At 39.3% G+C, this 19,700-nt stretch overlaps 1 protein-coding gene across 1 annotated transcript in view; it reads left to right on the top strand.

Moving 5' to 3' along the window:
- SEMA3E (semaphorin 3E) overlaps positions 1-18,358 on the top strand; it is a 145,237-nt gene extending 126,879 nt beyond the window's left edge. The window contains exons 12-17 of the mRNA XM_056341837.1: positions 338-429; positions 1,585-1,626; positions 4,786-4,952; positions 10,831-10,898; positions 12,420-12,559; positions 15,177-18,358. Coding sequence (XP_056197812.1) covers positions 338-429; positions 1,585-1,626; positions 4,786-4,952; positions 10,831-10,898; positions 12,420-12,559; positions 15,177-15,629 — 962 coding nt within the window. The 3' untranslated portion in view covers positions 15,630-18,358. The remainder of the gene's footprint in view (positions 1-337; positions 430-1,584; positions 1,627-4,785; positions 4,953-10,830; positions 10,899-12,419; positions 12,560-15,176) is intronic.
- Positions 18,359-19,700: the final 1,342 nt, after the last annotated feature.

The raw sequence follows: 19,700 nt of genomic DNA on the forward strand, positions 1-19,700 counted from the left end.
CTTTTTCTGAAATATAGTCACCCTTTTCGATCCTTTTACAGCTCACGAAGGGGTTACGACCCAGAATTTGAAAAACACAAGTCAATTAATCATATAGCTTGGGGATGTCACAGTTGACTTTTATTTGCCAGGGACAAATTGTCATATGTGTTTATTTTCTAAGAATAGGAGTCCTTAACAATAAAAGCAATATGCAATTACCTGTACATATTTGGAAATTTCTATGCATTATCACTTTGAAGAAGTCATTTAATGTATTTGAAGGCCATATAAATGTTTCCACCAATTATAACCTTTAGTTCTGTTTTGTTTGTTTTCTGTTTAAATTTATTCCCAGATAATGGAATTGTACTGAAAGTCATTACAATTTACAATCAAGAGACAGAATCAATGGAAGAAGTGATTCTTGAAGAGCTGCAAGTATTCAAGGTGAACTGTGCTGTATATGAAGCATATATGAGAGTCTTGAATTTTCTGCAGAACTAAAATTTCTAAAAATATGAGGATAGTCAATTATGTAACAATTACGTGCAAGAAATTTTCCAACGATCTAGTTATTTTATGACTAATCTTCATTTTCAGCTGAAGTTTTCCTGAGGTGGAGGTACATAGCCCAAGTACTGAAGCACATTGCAGCAAACCAGGACTACTGTATTTTTATTTACATGTTTGGAGGTTGTAGTGTGGCTTTTAATTGGAAACATTGCAATTACCCCTCATATCCAATTAAGTATTTAAAAGGGTAAAATTGCATGTGCAAAGTAAGCTTCAGTGAGGTCCAGATAAAAAAAAAGAGCAATCCTCAGAAAGAGTGAATCAGTTAATCTGTCTTTACAGTGGGCAAACCTGAGTCCTACTGAGGCAAAATGCCATTTTGTTCAAGAATAGCCCATGACTAAAGCTCAGTATTTGGTACATGGCAAACTAATATACTGAAATCCTCTTAGCGAGTATTCAGTTCCTATCATGTTAGCCACATAAAGTAAGAGGCTAATCTACTTGGATCCATAAGGAGAATCCAACATCCAAATTTAGATGTTTAAACCTGGTACCCACATTTAAGGCCTGTGACTATTGACCTGTTGCCTGGGGGAAAATCACAGAAATCGCCCCTCTTGATAAAGCTCCTTTTAAATACACCTATTAGGGGCTATGTCTTGCCATTGCTCTAGGAAATCTGAGCAGAGGGCAGGGAGGACAATGGTAAAAGAAGGAATTCCTGCTATTTTTATCTTATCTTCAGTGAATGTTTTGTTATAAAGAACACTCCACTTATCACTTTCAAGTAGGACAAAAGAGATTCAGTGGTCCAAGATCTGATGTCATGTTTGACAGGGAAATTGTAGTGTTCCTGTGGCTCTGATAATCCTGAATTAAGTGTTGACTGGTTTTAGACTCTTTTAAAGCAATACTTCTGAAAGTCACAGTTTCCTCACATCTTTCTGTAATATCAGAACTTAAAGAAAATCAAAGTATCAAGCAAAGCTGAGTATAATAAGTAAAGATCAACATTATTTTATTCAATTTATTGTCATAATAAGATACATTTTTTTTCTAAGTAAGGAAATATTTCCTATTTTCTAGGTGCCAGTTCCTATTATTTCTATGGAAATCTCTTCAAAAAGGGTAAGTATTAGACAAGTTTGAAATGTGAAGATTGTGACTTAAATGTAACAAAGCTATAAACTGTATAGAGATAGATAGATAGATACATATATACATACATATATACATACATAGATAAACAGAGGTATGTACATCGTCTATAGTGAGATCTGTTCTGACACATGTAATCCTTTTGTAATATAAACTTATGGTGATATGATCTGTTCCTTTATGAAGCATTCATATTTTCCAATTCTAATGGTATATCTCCTTAGTTCACACTATCATGCATATCAAAGCAAGTAAAACCCAATCTGTTTCATGAATTACTGGCGTAGTAATCACAGTGGGGATTAGCCTGGTGTATGTGGCATCTCACAGAAAAGTTCCTTGCTGATAAATGCAGACAGACTTCAGCCCCACGGGGCTATCAGTGCAAAAAAAGCCTTGCTGGCTCTCCCACATGTTCGGTTGCCCATGAAAGGCAGGGCTGTTTGGATCCAACTGCCTTTTGAGTTTCTGCTAGTTTCTGCCAATATAAACACCCAATTTATTGCTCTTGTAGGTAGATTCTCATTTGTACCATATCATCATATCATCTCAGGATGAAGCCATTACAAACATCCCAGGATAGTTATATTTTAATAGATATTAAACATCCAGCACAATATAGGTGAACATAAATGTAGTGATACGCAAGTAACAAAGAGTGAACTTGCATTAATTGGAGCTGTGAGTGTGCCCCAAAAGATCAGTTAGTCTGGGTGTCTAGTCAACTTGCATTCTTTCTGTAGGTAATGCAGAAAGACAAACTCACTCTGATGGTGATTCAGAGGAGGATCTTAGGTGTAGTGTATTCTGAATTATTTCCTGGATCAATCTGGGTTTTTGCCCATGGACTATGAAAGCAGCTCTCGAGACTAGATTGTCTAACAACGCACCTGAGTGATTATTTCAAGAAAGACTTCAGTGTCATTTCAGATATTTGCCTTACCTTTAGCTCTCAATGAAATGTCATGGTGAAAGGGTTGTGCTGGAAGAGTAAAAAGGAGATACTCTATAAAAAATGAAGTAGTCTTTCTCCATCACATCCAGCTCCCAAGTGCTTCTAACTCTGCTAATTCAAGAAGTATCTTGAAAATCTGGAGAGAACCGTAAAAATGCCACCAAAGCAATCCAGTGCTTGAAGAATAAACCTGATTGTGAAAAGTGAAAGTAGCTTAACTTTTTCAAGATATCAAAGAGGAGACAGAGAGAAGAGGACAGGTATAAAATTTTACCAGAGTGACTTCCTATTGTATGAGTGTAAGGCTTTTTAAACATTGATGGCAAAGCAATGTCAGATTAAATAACCAAGCTCACCTTGTTTGATATAGATAAACTTAACCTGGAAATAGGATAGTTTTCTGATACTGAGGACAAGTAAATGTTGGAATATGTGTTAGGGACAGGTTTAGCACTAATTTTGTCTTTAAAATAAACATAAATATAACTTAGTTGAGTTTATGTGAAAAAAGTTATGTAGCTTGAGCATTTTGGCTGGCCTCTTTTGAACTTGGAGTTAGTGAGCCTGTGGAGACCTCCTTGATAGTTTTGTCTCATTACCCTAATAACACTAACCAGTCTTCACCAAGTCAGTGGTACAACAAAATAACATGTTTCATGGCTGAGCTAGTTATCTGCAGAGACTGGGAAGGAATGTTCTTCTTTGATGTTCAGTTGGCTAGATATCGGATGCTTTTTGCCCTCCCCTGATGAACCAAGACTTAGAGCAGTCTTTACCCCTGCTAAAAGATGAAAGAGAAAATCCCATGTCATATGTCTCATTGAAAGGTTTCATGTCTTCTGGGACATGCACACTGCAGCCTTTACAGACAAGAAAGAATTCCCCTCAAACAAGGTTCCCAGGTTTCTTCTTCATTCCAGTTGGCAGATTGAGTTCCTGCTACTGTCATCTGGTTTATCTCAGCCGAAAAACTCTTCAAGTATTGCTGTTACCAGATCTCCTAGTCTTCTCCCCTGACGTTTCTGAAAGCTAAATTTCTGTGATCTAAAAAGATATAGAAGGTCTAATTAGGAAAAAGAATGAATTATCTGTATTAAATTTTGTGGTTTGTGACAGATAAGTGACAGTAAACCAGATTAAATGAGCTGCCAGTGTGTTCCAGCTTTAAACAATTTTAAAATGTCAGATTTTGAAAGCTTGGTCTAGGAGCAGGAATATGGACTAAGTTAGGCCATTAGGATAAGCACAGCTTAAATGTTCATAGGGAATCCTTTTTCTGACTGGTAAAACCATGGAAGAGAGCTGTGCATAAGCAGTTCCTATTGCAGCGCACACTGTGCTCAGACCGTTTACCTTTACCAGCAACAAGACTTTTTCTAAAATACCTGTAAATCCAAGCTGTTCTCTCCTGAATTTGTTATACCAGCATGTCAAGAATTAGATTGATCATCTTTAATTTATTTGAAAAGGACATTTATGTGAACTCAGAAGATTTAAACAGTCTTAGCACTAATGATGAAAAAAACCCCAAACCCTACAAATAAGTATTAAAGAAGAAGACTGTGAGCAGTTAATTTGTAAGGAAAGGCTGCACAGCACCAGGAGACAAAAAAAAAAATATATCTATCTCCTGTGCATGGAGGGATTATACAAATCATAGTATGACTATGCACGTGTATATGTGACCGTATTGTAAGCAGCCACATCAAGAGTTAAATTTACTCGGGAGCTCCCATTTTAAGATTGAGGTGGCTTATAACTTTTGCAAATTCGAACTTCTTTGTTTAAAGCTTTTCATGTCAAGATTTTTTTGCAGGTCAGTTAGGTGACAGGGAAGTGTAAAGAGGGAGGCACTGGAAACTATCTTGAGGAAGAAAAAGAAACCTAAACTGCCTATTCAAAAATAAAGCTTACAAAGCTGAAACTCCAGAAGCGAGGAAATGCCAAAATAAATTGTTTATTTTACCTTCTTTCTGTTCCTCTGTGCTCATGCAGGAGTTTAGTCTGTAATTAGATATTTTGCTACAGAGCAACTCTGCCTCCCTCAGGGCACAGGCTGGATGCACAACTGGCGAGCAACGATAAAGCTAACATTTGTTTAGTAACTCCATTGGTAACAGAAGTTTTAGCAGAAATTCTAGGAATTTAGTTGTATGTGATGCATTTTTTTTCAGCAACAGCTTTACGTTGGATCTGAGTCAGTCATAGCCCAAGTGAAGTTCCACCAGTGTGACATGTACGGCACTGCCTGTGCTGACTGCTGCCTCGCGCGAGATCCCTACTGTGCGTGGGATGGGATCTCCTGCTCCCGATACTACCCCACAGGAATGCAAGCAAAGAGGTGAGAACTGCTGCTTTCCCTCACAACCCTTTTTGCAAAATACCTACGTGAAGAGTTCCTACCACAACACAAAGATATTCATATCTCCCCCTCATAAAAACAACTGAGCAGTGAGAAAATGTGTCAGATATTTATTAAGTGCAACCTTAGGGGACTGCAAAGGAGCCGTATTAACAGGATGGCATAAACTGCAGCACCAGGAATATTTTTATGAATGAAGCAAAGTCACTTAGCAATTATTTGCAGTAAGTATTAAACAAACTTCTGTTTCCTTATGCCTCTTTTGGTATGCAGAGGAAAGATTCTTTACAACATCAGAGACCTATTTTGGTAGTATTATACAGCAGACATATCATTCTGCAGTAACATACACAACCGAATTTCCCAGAAGAGCGAAGAAGATTCTGTGTTAATAGTCAAATACCTTCACAAGCCAAAATGAAACCAGAGCATCTGCAAAAGCTAAGGTTAGGCTTAGCCTTTCTTATTTATATATTTATAAAAAGAAGTTTCTCTAGAGGTCAGTTCAAAGCACAAACCTAATTCAGGTGCTTTAGGTCTTGCCTTGGGCAGAGGACTTCTCCCTGTCACCATTCACTTATTCATGGTTCTTGGCCTTCATTCTTTTGTGCAGTAATTTCCCACATACCTGTCCTCCTTCATTCCCTCTCGAACCCAGTGCCTGCCATTCGGCTACACAGATACTAGAACATACATATTTTATTCCAGACCTTTAAACAAGACTTTAAGTGAGCTTTGCCACTAAAAAGGGTAATTTCTAGCCTTAGTCAGCAAAATTTGGGTCATGCATAATTCAAATCCTTTTGGTGGCTTTTTTTGCAATTACTGTTTCTGCAAATATGTGCTTATATATATTAGACCTACATGGCCTGCAAGGATTAGAATGAATTGAGTGACTTCTGGAGACAGTCCTGAAAACCAGAGGAGATGGTTCATTCAAAACCAAATCATAGTATCCCAGTTTATTATTGTTTCTTAAGGAAAGCCAGGATAGTGTGTGTGTGGGGGGGTTATTTATTTGTTTTTTGTTCTACACAACTTATCTTTCCATGAACCTGGATGAGCTCTAGCAAATGCACTGCTGACTGTAGCCAGGCACAACAGGCGTTTCTGTGGATATTTTCTACAAGATAATGAGCACAGCCATGTTACACTGGGTAGTACAACTTTTGGTGTAAGGCACATTAAAAAGTAAAAATGAGAAATACAGCCAATGACTCAGCATAATTAAGAATCTCTTGGACTTCTTACACTAAGGCATATAGGTTAAACCAAGTAGGGAGTTTACACCACTTTTACAAGCAGGATTGCGTAATTTTCTCATGCTTCTTACAATCAGACCTAAGGGAAGAAGTGGGCTCTGGTTGTCTGCTCAATGTGAGAAGACTTTGACTAAAACACTCAGGCCCCAGATTAAGAAAGATGAGCAGCTATGTAGTGGGTCAGACAGATTAATTTCCTACAGTAAATAGAAATTGGATTATTGTAATTATAAAGCATATGGGTTACTCATCTAATGTCATAAAAATAATTTGGGGAAGGGAGGGGTTTAAGATATTTCCCAGCAGCTTGCTAAGACTGTAGGAGCAGTTATGTTGTTCTGCAGGCTACTTATTGTATAAGAAAAGATAAGAGAAACTCACTCAGTCCCAAACTCTGTTGTACATTTTTAGCATATTTCTCACCTAAGACAATTTCCAGAGTAGCAGCCTTTAAGTCCCCTGACATAGGCATTTATCCAGGGTTGAGTGATACCGGCAGCCCCCCAGGCACCTTCCTGTGCCTTACCTCCCCACCATTCAGCAGGTCAGTCTCTAAAAGAAGCAAATACTGCTGTTATCATCATCCTTCTCTTAAGATAAGCACTGCAGCAGTGGAGAAGGGATTTGCACTCAATTGAATGTTCTTGACGTCTACAAAACTTTTTGTTTGCGTATAAGAGTTTGGGGAACAGCCAGCAAGAGCTAACACATTGAGAGGGACAGATGGCATTTGCTTTGTTCACTTTAGCGCATAGTTGAGGCTCAGAGCATTTTAAACTTAGGAGCTCACATTGTGTGGTACCTGAAGAGGCAGGGAGAGCTACTCAGGACATGTATGGAAGTCATTTTAAGTTGCCTCCTCCTAGGTAGCAGGTGGAGAGCACTGCTGGAAAAGGCAGGCCTCAGTAGACAACATAAAGTTTTCTGGTACAAAGTGACCCTGCGCAGGTGATAACCCTGCCATGGCAACCTTGGGCTCCAGACAGAATTAATGTCATATCCCAGAGAATACACATCTTAATTTACCCTTGTCTCAGAGCTCCAGATTTCTGCTCACGCTGCACAGGATAGTACAAGTGATGTGAGCACAAGGGGTATTGGAGAGCACTTGTTTCCCCTGTTCCTGGCAGCCCTCCCTTCATCGCGACTCATGGAGCTGTGCCTTACGTTACAGCACACATGAGCAGGCTTTAATACCACCTCAGTCTGCTCAAATGTGACCCTCGTACGGTACATTTAGGTGGGCTTTTGATTTGTAAGAGCAGCCTTGCTCGTGCAGTAAGAAAGAGCACTGCTAAGCGATCTCTTTTTAATTCCAGTCCTACTGGTGAAGAGTTGAACAGAGGCAGAGATGTACAATGAACGTGCTCTCCCTGCTTCAATTCAAATGCTCTCATCTGCTTTAGAGCCTAATGCCCCCAAGGTGTGACAAGTGTTTGCAGAAACATGAAACAGAACAACTGTTAATTAAGGCATGTACAGGATAAAGAGGGAAATTATATTGCATTCCATTTCCATGAAGTATGCTTGAGAAAGCAGAGGTCCAGGACTTAAATGCTTTAGTTCACTATTACCTCTGCAGTCTGATTTAGGCAGGTTCAATTTTTATCTAAACAAGCACAAAATTCTACAAGTGAGGTTCTTTGCTGTGCCAGCTCACCATCCAGGCTGAAAAACAGCTGAAGTCATTTTAAAATGTCTTTCAGCTTGAGTAGGTCTGGTGACCTGTGGTTCTTCAGCTAACTATAAGAAGCTGACGGTCGCCCTCCTGCCTCCTTTCCCTCTCTGGCTTCTTTCCCCACCACGCGCTCCACCAGCAAGTACACAAACATGCTCTTCATCTCTCATGGTTAGCAAGGGAGCACCAAACAGGGTTTTTTTCCCCAAAAATTATTTTCAACCCCCTGAAGCCTCCTGGCCCTCCTTGCGGCCTGCCCACCATAGGGTGTCCAGGCTGGAGGGGGCAGTGACAGCCGCCCCCGGCTGGGGGCACCCCGGAGAGGCGCTTCGGGGCAGGGCGGGGCAGGGCGTGGTGGATAAGGGGTGTGGCCATTGAGGGGATGCTGCCACCTTGCAGCTAAATCCGGGTGTGAACCCAGATGTCCCCCAGTTTGCACATTCGGTTTGGCAAACCAAGCTCATCCTGCTGGTTTCTTTCACAAACCTCAATGATCTGTGTGAGTCCCTGAGACTCTTCAACTTTGCCTCATCTATGCCTTGAAAAATAATACAGAAACATGGAGATGATGGTGATGGTGATGATGATGATCACTGTGTTGCTTTCTTGCAGATCATTTTTACTAAGTTCCTGAAAGCGTAGAGTTACAGACTGAAATCTAAATTCATGAAGTTATAGATTGCAAAAGACACTTTCATTGTTCAGTACATTTGCTACTCACTGAACATTGTTCCTTACAGTGGTTTATCTCAGGAGTTTTCTGTTACTCTATAATTCATGGAATTCTGAATGAAATGATTACTAAGAAAAAAAAAAAAAAACAAAAAACAAACAAAACAAAAAACAAACAAACAAACAAAAAAACCCCACAAACCCAAAAAAACATGAACACAAGGCTCACTATTTCAGTATTTGTGAAATAAGTTTATTTCCCAGCATGTCTCTCTCTTTCAGCACCTCTCCCCATTTTTTCCTTCTCTTCAAAAAAGTAGCAAGTGAAGGCACTGGTAAAAATATCTTTCTCAGCCTTCACACAACAGAAAAAATCCATCAAACAAACATCTCTTTTTCTCAAATGGTTCAAACAACTGGAGAAATATCCTGTTTTACAGGACAAGGATTTTTTTAGCTCTACAATGATCTTCAGGAACTGAAGAGTAAATAGAACATGCCTACTAACTGTCCTGTTCCTGCTTCATAGGGCTGCTGTGCCTGACAGCAGTAAAAACTTTTTTTTTTTCCTTTTCCCCCAAGGTTTATGTCTATAGTATTTATGTATATTTGTGGAAGATAATAACTGTATACACAGATATGCAAAGCTGGTGGCAGCATTATTCAGCACTGACACTTAGCAGAGTTATCAGTAAACAAATCTGCAGCATCTATACATTACAATGAGAACTCCCAGGGCATGATAAAGCCCTATTACTATCTCAGCATCTCATTTTTTGCTTGATAATATACATGCATTTTCAGCGCTTCTGCCTAAATGGCCCAACACAGTCCCCACTGAATTTGCAGATTCCGCTGAAAAAACACTGGCAAAACATTGGTTCTGCTGAATATTAGTAAAGGTAAAAGCTGTCCCCTTGGCCCACCAGCACCACTGGATCAAAAGTCCATATGGGTGACAGAACTCAGAAAATAATCACCGTCTACTGGCAGTTTAGAAATATGAATAACACCCATGGGCAAGATCTTTTAATAGTGTAAATTTAAATAGTGTCAGTAAATTCAGGTTGTGCCAAATAAAAATTGTCTTTTGTGTTCAAATAGCATTGGAGAAAAGCTTTAAGTAGTAATTGCAAAGAATAACAAAACTGCTTGGCTTTGCTTGTTTCTATCATGTATGATTTATGCAGTATGCATACCTGCTGTGTAAGATTTTCTACACTGCATATTTCTGTTAATCTGTTATGTATGGCACTGGTAATACTGTGTAGAATTACTCCTTATGAATATATAGGAAAACTATCCTTAGTGTAATTAAACTTCAGATTGCTGGAAGTACTACATCTAGCAAGATAAGACATTCCAACCATCTCTTTTGTTTTCCTAGTAAGCAATCTCTGATTTTGTATATCAAGGTACTCAGAGGAAAAAATTGCCATATAAAAGCACTGTTCTTCTGGGAATGCACCATAGGATTACAGTTTTCATTCTTTTTCTGTAAATGTATTTGAAGAATTTGAAGCCCAGATCTCACAACACTTCTTTCTTTCAAAAATAATTGCATTATTTCCAGAACACAGCCAGGGCTTACAGGTTCTGACCACAGTTCTGCTACTAGCTGCCTTTCTAGGCATGGGAAAGTCATGACTGCATTTGTTTCCCTGTTGAGAAAAATGAGCTTAACAACTGTCATTTGTTTCCCTATTGAGAAAAATTAGCTTAACAACTGTCTGCTACACAGAGGTAATAAAAGAAAGTATTTCCTCTGCGTGTTGATATTCCCAAGTGAAAAAAAAGTAGCATGAGAAGGATATAAGAACTACCTTTGACATACATGGCAAACTGTTCTAAACTGAAGCAGGGCAATTTCCTTGGCTTCCAAAAAAAAAAAGAACCCAAAGACAGGCTAAAGGTCCCTTTGAATCTTCCTAGCACTGAATGTTGCCCAGTTCATTCAGAAGATCTTGGTTTAGTATTTATAAAAATAGTGTCGTTATGTATAAACTGGACACACAATTATGCCTCTTCCCCAGACAAGTGTGTGTCTTTTTTTCAGACATGATTCCCAATAGGTTGAGTAGAGCAAAAATACCAAGGCATAAATGAGCATTTCTCACAAAAATGCTAAATTTTTAGGAATCAAGATTTAGCTCCTTATGTTTTTAATGAATGCCACTTCAGCATAAACCCAACAATCTGTAAGCTAAACTTGTTATCTCAAACAACCCCATTTTTTTCCCTCCAGACGTTTCCGCAGACAAGATGTTCGACATGGAAATGCAGCGCAGCAGTGCTTTGGCCAGCAGTTCATTGGTAAACTACTCACACATTTATGAATCGTTAGCAAATACGTGGAGCAGAAAGCACAGACTTTGCCAAGAGTATGAGCCAGACCATGATCTCACCTGAGGTTTTTTACTGGCATATTCCCATAATAAGTTATAAGAGACATAGAGATGAGCCCATGTCACCCAGGTGTAAGAATGACTTTGTTTCGATGGCAGGTTGGGTGCATCCCATAGTGTTCATGCAGCCCTGCCATTCAGACTAGGGATGTGGTTAATGCATCGTAAGGGCTTCCAACACACATGCAAGCGGAAAAATGGGACAGGGATAAGAAATAACAGGGCTGAATCCTGAAATGAATATGAAATACTGCCAGAGCACTCAGCCAGAACTGAAGGAGCTCTGTAGCATAGACACGGGCAATGACATGTCAGAACACAAATGTTTCTTTGTGATCATTATCAAGATTTGTCCTAAAAAAAAATATAATTAAAAAAAAAATACTGTGTCTTATGCTTTTGTCCAGACCGTGGAAAGTGATGATTTCAAACACTGGTATTGGCAATGGCAAAACAGACAGAAAACAGTTGCCTGGACATCCTCAGTATTTTGTAGGATAACACCCAATGCACTTACAGAAGAAAAAAAATCAAATATAAAAGGTTATTTTAGATAGATAACCAGAGAAAAATTATTTAGGTATATATTAGTTATTTAACCAGAGAAAGCATCATTAAAATTGATGTCCATTGTAATATACAGTAGATTTTGGAAAAGTATATTCCAATATGAAATACTAATTACACAGTAAGTTTAAAATACCATAAGAAATCACAGTGATATCAACCCCTGTATTTTTAAGGGTGTAAAATTGATTGGTCTCAAGAATATTTCTCACTACTATGGAATAAGATGATTTCATTAATAAGGGCAATTGATCACTAGTGTAATATCTAGCTTATCTTCCTCCAGATATTTTGTTGGATGGAAAATCAGAATTGAGTTTTGATTAATTTCATTCACCTTGGTTTTATTAGCACCCTTGAGCCAAAACTATACATTCATTTTCCAGGTGTATAACGTGGACATGTATAATATTGGTTAGGGCAGTAGAGTTTTTAAGAGTTTCATTCTGCAAAAGGTGTGTGCTCTCATTTTTATCCCTAAAAATATTTCATTATTTATTATATTTAGGCATTCATCGAATCCTCCTGTTTCACTGAGTGAAAATGAAATAGATGAACTATTCATAAGAACCATGCACAAGCAATTAGCAGTGTGAAACACTGAAATTTGTTTCTCTGTGCATAATCTTAGCTGAATCATGGCACAGTTTGGTCCCTTTATCTCAGGAACAGATCCTGTGAGAGTCTGAGATGATGGAAAAATTCATTTCGCAGGTCAGACCTTAACCAGACACTACTTTTCAGTCACTATCTGGTTGGATCTGAATTGAACTTCACTCTTAAAAGTAAATACACCCTGCATATGGGGACTAACAAGTATTGGCAGTAGCGCATACTTTTAAAACTTTTGTTTTCCTTCCAGGCGAAGTCCTAGAGAAGACTGAGGAGCGCCTTGTTTATGGGATAGAGTACAACAGCACCCTTCTGGAGTGCACCCCTCGGACCTTACAAGCAAAAGTAATCTGGCTTGTCCAGCGAGCACATGACACTAAGAAGGAAGAGGTAAATATGCTTATATACTAACATTTTAAGTAAAAGAGCCCACTGTTAGGAATATTACATCTTCACTGAAAGGCCTGTCATCAACTGCTGAAAGGTACACGCGTGTCAGGGAAAATCATTATGTTCATTTGCTCTGTTGAATTAACAGACCTGAGAATTTCATCTGGTGATTGCTTTCAGCATCTTGATTGCAGATGTTAGAAATCTAGTGAAGCCCGATTTAAGGTCTCAAAACAAAAGAGAATCCATCACTTCTCTCGGTACGTTATTGCAGAGGTGAAATGTGCACATATCACTCCGAGTGTTAGTCTAGTTTAACATCTATTCATTCCTGCTGCCTCACCCATTACATTACAGAATGTTCTGAAAAGAGGTGTTGGTAGATTCTTTGCCTCTTTGACATATATTTCGCTATTATAAAAGTGCTTTGTAAGCGTTACTATATTTACCCCTCAATACCTCTTTGATGCACATCAGTGTAGCTGTCTCCACTTAGTATGTGGAAAGATGTAGGGAGACAAGCCTCAGACTGCCAAAGGATAAGGATGGTTGCCTTACTGCCTAGCAGCTAGGCTCTACTGCAAATGTGAGACCCCAGCTCAGACACAGACATCTGCACATCTCAGGAGTGGGACTCATCTGATTGTTAGAAAATGTGCCTACTTACAATAAAGAGATCTACCCAGGAGCTTCTCAATGTAGGCTGCCTTTGAAGTCAGACTAGATGGTGGTGCAGTTATAGCCAGTGGTATCACCTCATGCTAAACTAGACAGCTTCATTTGGTAAAGTAAAAAAATTACTAGTAAACCACCGCATACAAAAATATACAAAGTAACCAAGGATGCCACACTGTGCTTTAAATATCTAAAATCAAGCAAGAAGAATGTCATCCCTATTTCAGGCACATTTTTTGCCTGAAGTGTTGTCCAAGTGCCAGATCTTTGCACGGTTTTTCACACTTGGTATTTCCTCATGTATTTAGCTGGAAGTTCCCTATCTATGCATAATCATTCTTACAATAGAACTATTAATCAGGTCTTTCACAGAAGGTAGTGAACTGTGAGGTGGGGAGGATGTCCTACTATGTACACATTTTATTGGATACAGCAGCTCAGATACTGGACGCCAGGAGCGTAAATTTGAACAGACTCTAACCTTCCAGTATGTCTCTATACTATTAAGACAGATTTGTTTTCATATTTCCTGCTGAAAGTTATTCAATTTTTCATGAATAATAATACAGTCATTAGAAAATGACAAATAAAAGCAGAAAGAAATAGAATCATGGAGTCATAGAATCACAGAATAGTTTAGGTTGGAAGGGACCTTTAAAGATCATCTAGTCCACCCACCACCACTACCATGGGCAGGGACGTCTTTCACTAGATCAGGTTTCTCAAAGTCCTGTCCTTGAACACTTCCAATGATGGGGCATCCACAGCCTCTGGGCCATCTATGCCAGTGTCTCACTGGCAAAATTTCTTCTTTATATTCAAACTAGACCTACTGTCTTTCAGGTTAAAACCATTTCCCCCCATCCTATTGCTACAGCCCCTGGCAAAATGTCTCTCTCCATCTTTCTTAGAAGCCATCTTCATAGCTTGAAAGGCCACAACAAGGTTTCCCCAGTTCCTTCTCTTCTCCAGGCTGAACAACCCCAACTTTCTCAGCCTTTCTTCATGAAAGAAGCGTTCCAGCCTTCTGGTCATTTTCATGGCCCTCCTCTGGACCTGCTCCAACAGGTCCATGTCTTTCCTGTATTGAGGACCCCAGAGCTGGATGCGGCATTGCAGGGGAGGGGGGTCTCACAAAAGCAGAGTGGCAGATTTCCCCCCCCCTCACCCTTCTGGCCACGCTGCTGGTGATGCAGCCCAGGATACAGTTGGCTTTCTGGGCTGTGAGTGGACATGTCTGGCTCTCATCCAGTTCTTCATCCACCAGTATCCCCAAGTCCTTCTCTGCAGGGCTGCTCTCAGTATTTCTCTTCTGCTTAATATTCAGCACTTTACCATTGAATAGAAAGATGAGGATTCCGTTGTCCTGGGTGCTTCTGATGGTTGGATTAGAGAGCTCAGCGCTCCCTGCTTGCGAGCATCTGTGAATGCCTCTCTCAGGAGCTGTAGGGGGAACTCGAACACCAAACTCAGAACTGAGGCTGTAAGTTCTCCATGGTCCTGCAGTTATACAGATACCCATGAATGTTGCCTGAAAGGCATTTGTCAATGTACAAGAAAGTTCACAGGGATACTTACTACAGGTAAGCTGGCAAATGCACATTTGTTTTCCATCCAGTATTTTATCGGAATGTTTCAAGCTTACTCACCTCTGTGATTTAGCCCCAAGTGACTAACCCATCATGGGAAAACAGGAGACTGTCTGCTCCACTCTGTCCTCCCATGCTGGCCAGATACTCCAGAGTGCTTTCCTTTCACAGCTCCATTTCTTCTTTACTTCAAGTAAAATTTTTTGTTACTTAGAAACTGTGAATCTTGGATCTCTAATCTTCCTCTCAAAATTAAATATTGTATTCATGAATGTACAGTTCAGAAGTAATTGCTGTGATTGAATGTAATAGCAGAGGGCTGTGCTTTGTAACTGCATCAATTTGTTTTTCAGGTGAAGACTGATGATAGAATAATCAAAATGGATCTTGGCCTCTTATTCCTGAAGCTGCATCGGTTGGATGCAGGGACTTATTTTTGTCAGACGGTGGAACACAGCATTGTTCACACTGTCAGGAAAATCACCCTGGAAATAGTCGAGGAAGAACGTGTAGATGAGATGTTCAATAAAGACTATGAGGAGGAGATACCTCACAAAATGCCATGCCCGATGCAGAGCAGTATACCTCAGGCATCAAAGCCATGGTACAAAGAATTTCTTCAACTGATAGGTTACAGCAACTTCCAGAGGGTGGAAGAATACTGTGAAAAAGTGTGGTGTACAGATAAGAAGAGAAAAAAGCTGAAAATGTCTCCATCCAAGTGGAAATACGCCAACCCTCAGGAGAAGAAGGCAAGGATCAGGCCAGAGCATTACCGATTGCCCAGGAACATAGCTGACTCTTGATGGACAAATTCCATCGACTGTTTCTGAGCAAAATTTCAGTTGGACTTATGTAAGTGGGAGAAATCAGTCTTGGGTTTGGTAAATGACACAGGTTTATATATATAAAATATTGGGACTGAAAACAAAATTGCTATGGTAAGTTATACTGCACACTCGTGATGACTGTTTAGAAGCATTTTAAACAAAATCTTCTCAACTATCTGATTCAAAGTAGGTCAAAGCAGAGTTTTGCATTAGGGAGGACGTGACAATCTTCAAACTTCGAGTGCTTGAATCATTTTCCTGTGTGGACCATGCTTGCGCTGTATATTGTTGCACATGACAGCATATTTAACAAATTCAAATAGGTAAGCATTCACAAGTGGATGAAAAATATCTCTTTTCTTTGTTTCACAAATTTCTCCTGCTTCTGAAAGTTGCACATCTTGAGGTCTTTCCTTTTGATTGTGACCTGTCTGAGTTTATCACTGAGAACAATGAGTTGTGTTAATACAGTGTGCTGCTATCTCTAAAGGTAACAAAGGGAAATCCTATTTACTTCCCACCATTTTTTGCCTGATCCGTTATTTATGAAGCGCAGTGTGCTCTCACAGCTAAATAATATTGCCTAGTAACTTGGTGTAAGTAAAATGCATGCTGAGAACACAAACAATGAAATTATTCAACTTACCTATATAAAAACTTGGAATAAGGGTTTAGATAGAAAACGAGCCTATCTTGCCTCTAGTAAGGGACATTGAGTTGTAATGACAGGAATTAAGGGAGTGCCCTCTTGTGGCAAAACAGAGCAAAAGCCAATATTATCATCGATTTTCTGAAGAAATGTGTATAGCAAAGAAGTATTACCCGGATCCACACCTGGTTTATTTTCATCACACACTTCTAGTCTCTATGTGCTAAATCCACAGGTTTAGAAGGCAGTGCTGGAAGTCATTTATACTGGAAAGACAGCATTTAAAGTAAGTAATGTTTTATATTGTTGATGTGCTTTTGGGGTAAAATGCAGTCATAAAAAGTTAGGGTGCAGATTAGAAACAAGAGCAGCTATATGCAGCTGTGTTTCTATAGGTTAAGGCTCTGCTCCAGGTAAATCTTTTCCTGATATGTGATCTCTGGCCAAAAGGGCTGCTTTGCTGCTTTTGTGAATGATACCAGGAAAGATCAAAGAACAAAATCACTTACAATCAAAGTCTTTCAAGACTGACTTAAAAAAAAAATATTATATTTCTTTGAGTATAAGAGATGAGATGAAGAAAATGCAGAAAAAATAGCATTCCACTACTTAAGAAATCTGATATTACATTATGAACTGATCTTTTTAAAAATTGGAAATAATAATAAAAAAAAGATAGGGAGGTTAATAAACACAAATGAGTCACAAATGAGTTAACTCCAAATAAGACCCTGATGCCAACAGGGAAAATAACCAAGCTGATACAGATTTTGATGCCACCAAGAAACTATAGGAGGGACTCATCAGCCATGAAGAGGTTCACGTTTAGCTTCAACTTCTAATCAGGAAACAGGATATGGACTTAGCGGGAATTAACAGCCTGGGTAACAGAGATTTGCTAGGTTTGCTGTGTTAACAAATGCAGCAATCGATGCTAACCCAGTGTTTTCTAAACAGGCTGTGTGTGAGAGGATCTCTCAGCTGCTGGCAGGACCAGCGAGCCTTGCTGTGCTCCTCTGGGAACAGTCTGTCCCAGTGTTTGAAAGGAGCCCATGGGCACCCTCTGTCAGCAGCTGCAGTATGAGGAAAACAGGGATTCACCTTGTGTCACTATAATAGCAGATACATCTTTCGGCCAGGCAGTGTCAAGTAAATCAATTTATCTGAGGGTTTGCTTTGTTTAGCTAGAATGCCTGTCTAAGAGATGGGACTGGACACTGTGCACAGCCTTGCATGGATCTACACAGTTGTTGACTTTGATCTTATGCAGGTGACTGGATAAACACACTTTTTTATGACAGTTTAATGGAACTTAGTTGGAGTTAGGATTCTTTGTTGTGTGGAAAGTGCTAGCACTAAAGGCTGTGTCAGAGAGAACATGCACAGAACAAGTATCCCAGATTTATACCTAATCCCGATACAATCCTCACTGGCATCCTTGATGGAAAACTGTTAAAACACCACTGAAATCCATTTCTGATGAATTATGGAGTCTGCTTCCTCTCAACAGTAATGGGAGCTATATTTTACTTTTTCTGATTCATTTGCTACTATCTAGTGCCAAATGTACTATTAACGGACTATTAGAAACGAATAACCGCATCTCAGCCTGACAGAACAACTTTGTGTCCCATTCTCTGAGATTTCAGATGGAAATCATGTGATACGCAAACCAGGAATCCTGATTTAATATGACAGTATGTATTTTTAGCTCCCCATCTCCTTAGCGGTTACATGTGGAGAATTGCATTAAATCTTTACTTACCTTTTAAAATTTAAATTTCTAGCTCACACTTTGCTACTTTCATGGTTGCAATGCCTGTGAGAATTCAGAACTACAAGGTCTTGTTCAAAGAGTGCTATGACATCTATGGAAGAAGAGAAAGAGCGACAATGTATTTTGGAAGGATACGCACAAATGTGCTCATACACAGACAATGTTATTTAAAATGCTTCTTTGTATATTTGGGGGGCATTGTCTGCTTCTTTTCATTATGAGTTCGATGTATTTTGTATGTGCATGAAGTGGTCAAATTATAAATATAATTAAGAACCATATTTGGCTGAAATAATCTGTATTATTCCTCATAATTTATTTTCACCAGACAATATGACTATGTGCAGATCAGTAGTCACACATTATTTACAGATGCCCTTTACTGTGCATTTTATGAGCAGAGATCTCAGATCAGGACAGAGGGATGTTAGTATACAGTAACCAAGTGGGAAACTGTGGCACAGGATAATGAGTAACTTTAGTCTATTAATGTCAGGTAGATTTGAGAAAGCCATGATTAGAGCATCATCTGCTGCATGAATGTATTTTGAGAGTGGAACATGGTCACTTAAACACAGAATCAAAGAATCACAGAATGGGCACAATTGGAAAGGACCTCTGGAGATTATCTAGTCCAACTCCCCTTTTTAAAAATAAATAAATAAAAAAAACCCCCATCACAAACACAGTCCCCAACTACCACAAATTATGCACTTGAGTTTCTTGCATTTGGGGAAATGGCAGGGGTCAGCACACCTGGAGTTTAGGGGATGAGCCTCACCCTGGGAAAAAACCCTGCCTGATCATGGTGTCTCCCCTGCCAGGTAGGAAGATTCTAACTAATGGAATTCACAGAGAAACAACAATTTAGATAACTCTTTGAGCTCTGCCCTGTGTCCTGATGAGGGACAAGCCAGATCGCTTGGACTAAATACTTTGCTCTTGCTTTTGCTCTTTTGCTGTCAATGAGATGTAAATGCACCACCTTGTACAAACTACTGCAACTCTCAGATTCTGTTTGGACATGAAGCCAGAAGACTGCTAGCCTGCCATGAAATTCCTGGCTCAAAACAGGCTTTTAGGTTCTACACAACTTTTCTGTAGCACAAAAGAGATCTCTTTACGTAAGCAAGAAAGAAAAATAACTGCCCTACATCAAGTACCTGAATAGCAGAGTTAACAGAAGAAGCGCTTGCATTAACATAACTAGCGTAGTTACAGAGTTTATCTTGTTCTTTAATTTTCTTCTGATTTTGGGGGAGGGGGGGAAATCAGTTTTCTTTTCCCCTAAAAAAAGCAGTCTGTCAGTTTCCCTAAAAAGTCCATTAATCTCCTTATCCTACCTTGGAGCAGTGAAGCTGAAGTTATTTATGCAACTTTATGTCTCTGGGTCCAGAAGGCACAAATGTCTCTGAAAGCTGCACTGTCCAGATAAGAGGCACTGAAAGTGAGCTTTTCTACATCTGTAACCTAGCAGGGTGCCCGCAATTCCTATCAGCCCCGGAATCCTGTTCAATTCACCAAACTACTGCTTTTAAAGGAGAATTCATGTCCAGTTAACACAAGTATTTATCATAAATGAAGACATGATTGACAAGTCCTGCCTTTGGGTAAAATTTAC

The sequence above is a fragment of the Falco biarmicus genome, chromosome 5, assembly GCF_023638135.1.
Source record: "Falco biarmicus isolate bFalBia1 chromosome 5, bFalBia1.pri, whole genome shotgun sequence".
Classification (NCBI taxonomy): Eukaryota; Metazoa; Chordata; class Aves; order Falconiformes; family Falconidae; genus Falco; species Falco biarmicus.